The sequence below is a fragment of the Belonocnema kinseyi genome, chromosome 2 (assembly GCF_010883055.1).
Source record: "Belonocnema kinseyi isolate 2016_QV_RU_SX_M_011 chromosome 2, B_treatae_v1, whole genome shotgun sequence".
NCBI lineage: Eukaryota > Metazoa > Arthropoda > Insecta > Hymenoptera > Cynipidae > Belonocnema > Belonocnema kinseyi.
The window spans coordinates 157,583,937-157,595,459 of record NC_046658.1 but is presented as its reverse complement, the minus strand read 5'-3'; the positions used below and the strand labels follow the sequence as shown (position 1 = coordinate 157,595,459).

General features: G+C 22.8%; 1 protein-coding gene across 1 annotated transcript in view; it reads right to left on the bottom strand.

Moving 5' to 3' along the window:
• Positions 1–11,523, bottom strand: part of LOC117183039 (FERM, ARHGEF and pleckstrin domain-containing protein 1-like) — a 47,080-nt gene that overhangs the window by 6,731 nt on the left and 28,826 nt on the right. Inside the window, exons 8-9 of the mRNA XM_033376191.1 lie at positions 7,016–7,161; positions 1,534–1,793 (exon numbers count right to left, since the gene is read on the bottom strand). Coding sequence (XP_033232082.1) covers positions 1,534–1,793; positions 7,016–7,161 — 406 coding nt within the window. The remainder of the gene's footprint in view (positions 1–1,533; positions 1,794–7,015; positions 7,162–11,523) is intronic.

The following is an 11,523-nucleotide window of genomic DNA, read 5'->3' as shown; positions in this document are numbered from 1 at the left end:
TATTATTTTTTATATTTTATAACTTTTCATATTTTATAAAATTCTTCTAAAATAGACGAAATTAGAAAGATAAATTTTGTTTAAATAGTTGCATTTTCATCCAAAAAAGATTTTAGTATTTTTTTAATTAAAAATACACGTTTAAAAAAAATACTTAAATTTTTAGCCAATAAAAATTTCAGTTGACCTTTCAACAACAAAATACGAATTTAAAATAAACAAGGAAAATGGTTGAATTTTCAACTAAATAGTTGCATTTTTATACAAGAAATATGAAATTTCTACTAAATAATATAAATGTTTAAATTAAAAATATTAATAAAAAAAATTGTTAAATTTTCTGCTAATAAAATTTTCATTTTCAACTGAACAATTGTATTTTTCTTCAAGAAAGATGCAATCTACTACTAAACTAGATTAATATAAAAACAAAATTAATTTAATAGTATATTTTTTACGAAAATCGTTGAATTTTCAACAACAAAAAAAAACGAATTTTTAAGAAAACAGTTGAATTCTCAACGAAAAAGTATGACTTTTAAACACAATTGTTGAATTTTACCCAAAAAATTGCATTTTCATTTCAGAAACACGCAATTTCTACGAAAATAATATCAATTTTTGAATTAAAAATACATGTTAAAAAAAATAGTTAAATTTTTGCTAATAAAAATTTCAGTTCACCTTTCAACAACAAAATATGAATTTTAAATAAAATGTAAATATTCTACGAGATACTAGAATTTTCAACCAAAATCTACTACTAAAATAGATGGATTTTTAAATAAAAGAAACATGAATTTAATAGTAAATTTTCTACGAAAACGGTTCAATTTTTAACCCATAAAAACGAATTTTTAATAAAACAGTTGAATTCTAAGCCAAAAAGTATGATTTTTAAAGAAAATGTTGGAATTTTTAACCACACAATTGCATTTTCATCCGAGAAAAATGCAATTTATACGAAAATAATATGAATTTTTAAATTAAAAATACACATTTTCAAAAAAATATTTAAATTTGCAGCCAATAACAATTTCAGTTGACTTTTCAACGCCGAAATAGGATTATAGAAAAAAAAAGTAAATTTTCTAAGAAAACAGTTCTACTGTCAACCAAAAAGTATATCTTTCAATAAAATCGGTCAATTTTTAAACAAATAAATAAATAAAAATAAAAAGCAAATAAATTACTGAAAAAAAATATCAGGGTTACCGCAAAACTTTATTTAAAAAATACTCTAATTTTGTACTGAACATTATCATTAAAATTATTATTTAAAGACCAGAATCTTCAAATTATAAAAATTTTAACCAAAAATCTTTCACAAACGGAGTGAAAAAATTTTTAATTAAAATTGAAAATTTTTTAATCTATTCTCCTTGACAGTGTTATAGAAATTTTCCTGACTTTTGCAAGATTTTTTCAAGAAATTCCTGAATTTCTCCTGACCAATAAAATTCCCTGACTTTTTATTTTTTTATTTTTTAAAATTGTGGGTGGCCACTCTGCTGGAACATTTTCAAAACTTACCTTCCAAAGGTGTAATCACTTTCTGCCCTGAAGAAATAAACGTGATTTTTGAACTGGAGTTTAAAGACAAATTCTTTATTGATTGCATCTTTTTCCGATGGAGTTGTGACGGTATAACCCAGTAAAGGCAAACTGGCCAGTGGAAAATCGTCTCGATGCGATTTGTAGAAAAATAGACAAAAGTTGGTGAAAACGACCCACAGCCTCTGCCATCCGTTGCTGTTTTTAAATTTCCTCAGGAGAAATCCACTCAGTTGATTCTGTCGTGATAAGAATTTTATTTGAAAAAACTTATTCTAAAAGAAATAGAGGGTTGCTACAGAGTCCGGCTTTCAAATTTCATAAATTTTTCAGATTTTTCAGCTCAGAAATAAGAAAAAAAAAGTCATTTTTTCACACGCAAAAAAAAAGGGGGCAAATAGAGGAAAGATTAAACATTTGTTTCTGAATATAGAAACGAGGAAAGAATCTTGTTATAAGAAATTGTATAGTTGTCAAATAATATTAAATGATTCTTTAATGATTTCTGCCATTAAATTTTTTATTTTATTGTAAAGTTTTAGCAAAAATTCGAACAAGTTTCGCGAGAATGAAAAAAATTTCTTTTCAAGATTATAATGATTATAAAACATTACTAAAGCTTTTCAAATTTGTAAAAAATTAGCCCGGAAGATTTCTAAACTATTTCAGGAATATTTCAAATCAGTTTAAAAGATATTTAGGAATTTGTGAAATTTTGAAGAGGTTACAAATATTTTAAAACTTAAAAGATTTCCGAACATTTTTAAAACATTAAAAAAAATTTCAAAAGCCTCGAAAACACTTAAATATTTTTTAAACTGCTCAAATTTTCACTAAAATTGTGTAAAACCTGGTAAAATAAAAGAAATGGCGTATAAATGTTTTCAAAGAATAGAAAAATAATTTTATATTAAACAAAATATATATAAGAGAATATTTAAAAATATTTCAGTTTGGTTTTTAAAAAATTTCAAAAAACTTAAAACAAAACGTAAAAATAAGTTTTTTTAAAAATATTTCTAAAGATATTAAAATTTGATAAAACCCTGCATAATAAAAAAAATGTGATAGAAATTTTCTAGATACTTTTTTGACATACCTAAAAATCTTTTTGAATTTTTTCGAGAAACCTAGGAAAATTATAATTATATAACCTTGAAGCAAATAAATAAAGAAAATGAAAAAATAGTGGTTCCGAATTTGTATTTTTGCTTTAAAAATTCAGCTCACTTGGGGTACATTGCATTTTTCATAAATTAAACATACAAATGTTTGTTTTAAAATAAAAATATTTTTTAATTGAGAATTTTTTTCAGTTTAATTATGAACTATTATATTTTCTTTTTTTTTTTTAATTGAATTATTAGGTTAAAAAAATTTACTTTGTCAAAAATTCACTTGTTTGGTTGACAATAAGATATCTCGGAAAATGATTTGTGTTTTATTTAAAAAGATTCATTTTAAGCTTTGAAGATGTTAAAAATCTGCAAAAAAAATGGACTTTAACCAATTTTATTATTACTTTGACATATATCAAAAAATATTTTGAAGTTATGAAAAGATTCAAAAATAATTTGATATGAAAGAAAATGTCAGTTTCTAATATTTCGAGAGACTAAAAAAATTCTCTCAAGATTTCTCCGAAAATTTTCAATAATTTTTTATTTTTAAACATTTGTTTTACGAGAATCTTTAAAAACATTCTAAAACATTCCAAAAGATTTCCAAAACTACGTGAAAAAAATCTAAAAGATTTCAGGGCAACTTTTTAATTTTGTAGAATTTTTGTCTTTTTCGGTTGAAAATTCATCTATTTTGGGAGAAATTTCTTTTTAAATTAAAAATGTAAATGTTTTATTTAAAATTCAAATATTTTTTGATTGAGGAATCAACTATTTTGTCGCAAATTCGCCTTTTTGGATCAATTCAAATTTTGTTTTAAATTTAAAATTGATTTTTTTTAGTTTAATTATACACTATTCTATTTTTTCTTTGTAAATTGAATTATTAAGTTAAAAGTTGACTTACTTTGTTAAAAATTCGAAATTTTGAAATTTGTAAAAGATTCAAAAATAATTAAAAATTTCTAATGAGTTATGGTTTGTTTAACAAAATGCAGATTTTTTTAATATTTTGAAATAAAATTTTGAAATTTTGAAAGGATTTTTAAAGGTTCTAAGATGATTTTTTTGCTTAAGATTTCAAGATAAATATCAATTCATTTTTTAATTTGTTAAATTTATTTTAAAGCCAAATTTTTCAGTTTTGCAAGATTACACATAATTTGAGAAGAAATGCGAGCTCGTATAAAAGATATTTAGAACATTTGAAAAGATACAAAAATAATTTCAAACTTGAAAACTTTCAACAAATTTAAAACAAAATGTAAATTTTTAAAGATTACGAATAACAAAATTAAAAAAATATTTGAAAATGTTTCAAAACATTGCAGAAGATTTTCAAAATTTACAAAACTTAATCTTAAAAATTTTAGTACAATTTTTTCTTTTTTTTTGGACTGAAAAAACTTTTTTTTTGTTTGTTAACGATTCAACTATTTCCTTGCTATTAAAAAAAATCGGTGCTATTTTGCTAAAAATTCTTTTTTCTTCGTATTAATTCAACTCTTTTATTTAAATATTATATCAAATATTTTTTTATTTGAGAATTCATCTTTTCTGGTGCAAAAATTCTTTATTTTTTCAGTTGAAAATTGAACTAATGGGTTAAAATTTAGTTAAAAATTAATATGTCTGAGTGAAAATTTTAAGGAGAAAATTAATTTTGTTGGTTGAAAATCCATCTCTTTGGTTCAGAACTCAACTATTTTACTGAAAATTCGTTTTTAAAAATTAAATTATTCTTTATTGAAAATTAAACTCTTTTTGGATTGAAACATCAAATATTTATGAATAATTTTGGTATGAACATACAATTAAATAAATAAAAATATTTTTAGTTTCTAATATCAACTATAATATTATTTTACGGGAATTCTTTTTTGGTTAAAAATTCTACCACTTGGTTAAAAACTAGACATATAATTTGTTAAAAGTTCAGTTTTTTGGTTGACGATTTATAATTTTAGCTGAAAATTCATTTCTTGTTTGAAAATTCATCTTTTTTCTTGCAGAAAATTAATCTTCTTACTTTAATTTTCATTTATTTGCTTAAAAATTCATGTACTGTTTTGAAAAGTTCTCCTTTTAAGTAAAACTTAATTTTTTTTAACTGAAAATTTAACTATTTTTTTGAGAATTAACTATATTTTTGAAATTTTATATTCCATAGAAAATTTAATTGTTATATAGAAAATTAGTATTTTTTGGACTAGCTGACAATTCATCTCTTGTTAGAAAATGCAAGTGGTTTGTAAAAAATTAGTCTTTTTTTCATGAATTTAACAGCTTTTTTATTCCAAATTAAAATATTTTTGGATTCTAATATCAACCATCACATTGGTAGTTGATAATTAAACTATTTTGTTAAAAATAAGTTTTTTTTTGTTCTTTAAAATTAAATAATTAAAAATTCAACTGTTTTGTAGAAAAATTCTTATTTTTTTGTTGAATTAAACAATGTTTGGTTTAAAATCAAATCTTTTTTGGTTAAAGATTTATTATTTTAGTTAAAAATTCTTTCCTTTAGTAAAAAAATATAACTATTTGATTGCAAATTTGACTTTTTTGGACGAATTCAACTTTTTTTTTAATTAAAATATTTTTTCGGTTAAAGTATAATCTATTACATTCTTTTTCTTTGTTGAAAATTCAACCACTTGGTTAAAAATTGATCTAATTTGTTAAAAATTCATTTTTTGATTGAAGATTCATAATTTTCGCTGAAAAGTTATCGCTTGTTAGAAAATTAATCTTTTTTTTGGTAGAAATTTAATTTTTTTGGATGAAGATTAATATTTTTGGTTGAAAATGTAAGTGTTGCGTAGAAAATTTATATTTTTTAATGAATTTAACAGCTATTTTTATTCCAATCTAAAATATTTTTTTTATAATAATATCAACAATCATATTTGTCGTTGAGAATTCATCTACTTCATTTTCTTGGTTGAAAATTCATATTTTTTGGTGAAAATTCAAATATTTTGTAGACATTTTTTTGTTTAATTAATATTTTCGGGTTGAAAATTCAACTGTTTTGTAGAAAATTCGTCTTTTTTGTCGAAGTAAACTATTTATGGCTCAACAAAATTTTTTGTTTGTTTAAAGATTCGTTATTTTAGTTGAAAACTGATCACTTTTGGTTAAAAACATGACTTATTTTATTAAAAACTCGCCTTTTTGGCTTAAAAATTCGTTTTTTTTCTCATTTAAAATATATAAATTGAAAATTGAACTGTTTTGTTGTAAATTCGTATTTATTTTTGAATTAAACAATTTGTGGTTAAAAATAAAATCTGTTTTTTTTTTTTGACAATTCATTAATTTAGTTGAAAATTCATCTTTTTTACATTAATTCAACTGCTTTTTTAGTTAAAAATTAAATTTTTTTAGATTATAACATCAACTATCGTATTTGTCGTTTTGAATTTAACTACTATATTAAAAATGCACTTTTTTAATATAACATTAATCATTTTAGCTGAAAATTCACCTCTTGGTTAAAAATTCGTCTTTTTGGTAGAAAGTTCATCTTTTTGGTTGAAAATTCAAATATTACGTTAAAAATTCGTATTTAACTTCTTGTTCAAAATCCATAATTTAAACGTTCAACTGTTTTGTAGAAAAAATGTCTTTTTTGGTTGCATTAAACTGTTTGTGGTTTTAGTTTAAAATTTATTTTTATTTTTTCGTTGAAAATTCAACTACTTGGTTAAAAGTTAGTTAAAAATTCACATGTTTGGAAATGTTTAGTTGAAATTGTAATTATGTTGTTGAAACTTCGTCCTTTTTTTGAAAATAAATTTGTTGATTGCATTTCATAACTTTGATTGAAGATTCAACTGTTTTGTTGAAAATTGAACTACTTGGTTAAACGTTGAACTGCTCAAAAAAAATTTCATTCATTAATAATTTTTTTGTGTAAATACAATTTTTTAGGCTACTTTTTCGCATAAAGGTTTAGATTTCCATAATTTGTTTGTCTACAACCAAAAATGTGATCTGATAAATCGTCTTACTTTATTTTTTTACTTTTTGATTTAATATTAATATCTTTGTTCGTTGAAAAATCAACTATTTGGTTGAGGTTGAACTATTTTGTTTAAAAAATTATTTATTTAGTAGAAAATGCAGTATTAAACAAAAAATCAAATCTATAAAACTATCGAATGAATCGTTGAGAAAAACGAGAGAAAAGGAGACTGTGATCTCTGAAAGGAATTTACAGTAATTATTGAATTACAATTTATTTAATTAATTTAATTTAATTATAAATACGTGAGACCAAAAAAATTCTGTGACTTTTTTAGGTGAAACGGTAAATTTATGGTTTAAAAACTTACTTCGAATGCCCGAAGTTGGTCGCTGTAACTGATGCTTGTATTTCGATGCCAGCAAACATGAACAGTTGTGTTGCTTCTTTGTGAGGCTTTAGCTCCACCACAACTTGTTCTGTCTACCTCCATTCCCAGTCCATCACCCATCTCATCTGCAGAGTCTAAAACTTTTCAATTTAAAGCATAACAATACATTTGTACTTCAGAAAAAAATTTAATTAATAGTTCCGGCACTATAAGTGTTAATAAATTAAAATTAGAATCCATTATTTGAAGGATATTTGCGCTTTTAGCCTTTAAAGTGCATTATGGGTATCAAATACCCAAAGCAATTTTCAAACTCTTAGAAACCATACTTAACTCGACAAAATTAAGTAAGTGTCGCCATCTAGCTTTAGTTCGAGACACTAACAGTAAGTAAAGTGCATTTTGGATAACGGACACCCCAAGCAATTTTCAAACTCTTAGAAACCATACTTAATTCGAAAAAATTGAGTAAGTGTCGCCATCTAGCTTTAGTTCGAGACACCAACTGTAAGTAAAGTCGTTTAGAATACTGCGTCAAGCGTCAGTCTACCAGCAGCAGCAGCTGCTGAAAGTAGAGGTAAAAAAATCGTGGGGTCTATAACACCCAGTGTGCACATTGTGAGTGAATAAGTAATTTTCGAGCAAATTTTGTTGTTGAAATTTTATTGAGTCCTGTTTACTTTTTAACGTAAGTACATCACATGAAGTGAAATAATTTTTTATTCGTTTATTTCATACTTTTCTACATTGGATATATGGCTTATAACTTACGACAGGGCGTAATGCAAGAGAAGACTTTGGATGTGTTGAATAAAATAGAATTGTTAAAATACAGTTATATGTGTCTCTTTTTTTAATTTCTTGTCTTTGTATAGTATTACATGTCAAAGTTACTCAATTTTTATAGCAATAAACTGATTTAAATGCAAAAATTTGATTCATCATTTTATCATAAAATTGACTTTTCATCTGTGCAAATAAATATATTTTTTGACAGCACACTATTTCAAAAGTATAGTCATACATTTTCAGGTTACAAAAATTAAAATTGCATGAGTTATGGAATTTTTAAGTGAAAAAATCTTTTTTTTTTTAAATTTTTCAATAATTTTTGTAACAATCTTAAGATAAATAAATGGCTATAAAATCAACTTTACCTTATAAAAGATACCTTAAATACGCTGGGGTCTGAAACACCCACGATGCACTTTACCGTGATTTTTACCATGTATGCACTTTGAGGGTTAATTAATAATACCTACTGCAGACTCATCATCCAGAGAATATTTTGTCTACATAAATTTATAAACAATTAATTTTAATATATAAAATTATAGAAATCTTGTGCGAATTAAAAAACATTTTCTGTCATTTAATACTCTTGTACGGTTAAATTAAAAGTACTAAATTAGAAATTAGTATTTTTTTAATATAAAATAATAAAGTTTCGGTGAAAATTTAAATTTTCTAAAAATAATCAGTAAGGTATAATAATGATAATAAATTGAAAATTTTAAACAAAAATCATCATCAAGATTCTCAGCTTCGTACAATTTTAATTTATCTTCGGATTTTACGTCGAAAGTAGGTCCCAAATTCGAAATTCTTAGATTGCAGATTAAACACTTTAACTCTTTAGATTTTTGGTTTTATTAAAGTTTTTTTACCGTTACTTAAACAGAAATCATTAGATTTTAAAGATTTTAAATTTTGATCAGAATCGCTATTTTAAAATAAAATTCATTATAATATTCATTATAATAATGTAAGGTCAAGTAGTAAATGAGACTTATGCACTTACTTCTTATTATGTTTAATGTAAGAAAAAGCGGCATAATTGACATAATTTAAGTGAAATAAAAATTCCATGGATGTATCCCAGTTTTGAAATATTTTTTATCCATTTAAAACGTCTTAAATTCCTGAAAATATTTTTAACTGATTCGAATTTTTCTCAAAATTGTCAAACATCATTTAAAATCTAAAGAAAATTACCTTATAATCTTCTAAATTTTCCCAGAATATTTAACAAAATTTGTTTATCTCTTGAAAACATTCGAAATGATTTTACAGCTCTTAAATTTTAGTTTTGAAATCTTTAAGAATGTAAATTTCGAAAAAGCTTTTAAAGTTTAACATTTATTTTGAATATCTTAAATTCTATTCAATATTTCTGGAATTTACTCGATTTTTTATTTTGTAATCTTATGAAATTTTCACATTTTGCTTTAAAATCTTCTAAACTCTTCTTCAAACGAATTCACGAATTTGAAGAGTTTTAGGTTATATTGCCGGTTTCCTTTTACACAAGAAATTGAAATTTTAAAACAAAAACCAGTAAAATTTGAACAAAGAATCTTTAAACCATTTTTTATTGTGTTAAGTATTCTTCGGCGAAAATTGGTGTTTTTAATTTAAAAAATATACTTTTAAAAAGATTCACCACTTTTAACAATTTTGGGTTTTACAGGTTTATAATTTTTGGACAATTTTAGGTTATGTTAGCGTTTTACACCAAAACTTGGTACCTTAAAACAAAAATTATTATTATTTGAAAAACATTTAGAATCTTTTAATAATATTGGGTTATGCTAATGTTTTCCTGCAAACAATGGTATTTTTAAATAGAAAAAAATGTTTAAAGAAAACTCACAGCTTTTAATAATTTTAGGTTACGTTTGCGTTTTAAACCTAAAATTGGTATTTCTAAATAGAAATAATTATGATTTGAAAAAGATTCAGAATATTTTAATCAATTTTAAATTATTTTAGTATTTTTGGGCAGAATTTTGACATTTTAATTTGAAAAATATATATTACAAAGAAGATTCACAACTTTTAACAATTTTAGGTTATGTTAGCATTTCAAATAAGAAAATGGTATTTCAAAAATGAAATCATAATTTGAACAGGATTACGAATCCTTTAAAAAATTTTGGTTATATAAACGTTTTTTTGCGAAAATTAATATTTTTTGTTCCAAAAAGAAATATATTGTAATGAAAATTTACAACTCTTAACAATTTTAGGTTACGTTAGCGTTTTAAACCTAAAATTGGTATTTCAAACAAAAATCATTAAAAATTAAACATGATTTGAAATTTTTCAGAAGTTTCAGATTATAATAACGTTTTTCACATGAAATCCTCTATTTAAAACAAAAATAATTAGATTTAAAGCAGAATTTTAATCTTTAATTTCGGATAAAAATTTGAAATTTTATTAATTTATTCAAAAAAAAAAATGTATTTTCTACAAAAAATATGATTTAAAAAAAAACACTTCAATTTTACAAAAAATAATTAAATTTGTAACATATTAGTTGAATTTGCAACCTCAAAAAATAAAAAACCCACAAAAAATGACCATAGTTTATATTTAAATCCAAAAAGATACAATTTATATAAAAGAAAAGGAATTTAAAAACCAAAAACGAATTTTGAACTAATAAAGATTTTTGACTCCAGAAAATAAATCAAAGTTTATCTAAATTGTTGAATCTTCAAGCTAAAATCTTCAAACTAAAATCATTTTTTCTTACTAGAAAAGAAACATTTTCAACTAAAAAAAATCAATCTTCAAATAATGGAAAAATTACATTTTCAGTTTAAAAATTAATTTGAAACAAAAAAAGGCTTTTTGACTGAACAGTTAAATTTTCAACCAAAGACATAAGCTTTCAATTAAAAATTAAATTTTTAATAATGTACCTTACATTTTACTCAAGTAGTTGAATTATAAATTAAAAAAGATTAATTTTCAATAAAATAGTCGAAAGATAAAATTTCTTCTAAAACAGATGAATTAAAAAAAAAAAACTTCAAAGAAATAGTTACATTTTTTATCTAAAGAAGATTCCAGTTCACTTTTCAGTCTCAAAATTGATTGAAATTTTCAACCAAACTGTTGCATTGTTCTCAAAGTAAAATAAACATTCTACTAAAACAGGTGAATTTTTTAATCAAAAAGACAAATTTTCATTTAAAAAAAAAGAGTTTAATTTTAATCCGAAATGATTTCAATTTATTTTTCAACTCAAAAATAGGAATTTTAAACAAAAAACGGTTGCATTTTTTTCAAATTTTCAATAATTTACACGCATAAAAGGGAAGCTACTAACAATTTTCAAGCGTAGAATTTGAAATTAAATGCAATTAAATCGCCAAATTAACAATTTTATAAATTGTAGAATTCAAAGATTCAGATTCAGTTTCAAAAATATAAATCCACGTTATCATTTTCAATGTTCTAAATTGAAGAATCAATCAATGCATTTAAAAATGTTCGAAATTATACCATTTTTTAGCAATTTTAAACTCTAATTCCGTCTTAGAATTGTTTAAAATATGAAAATTCCTTCTTTAAATCCGGAATTCTAATACTTTAGGAAAATCTTCCGTTTTAACTAAGAATTATAATTTTTTTGTCAAATTCCCTGTTCCAATTCATAATTTTAAATTTTTTCGAAAATATTCCATTTTAACTTA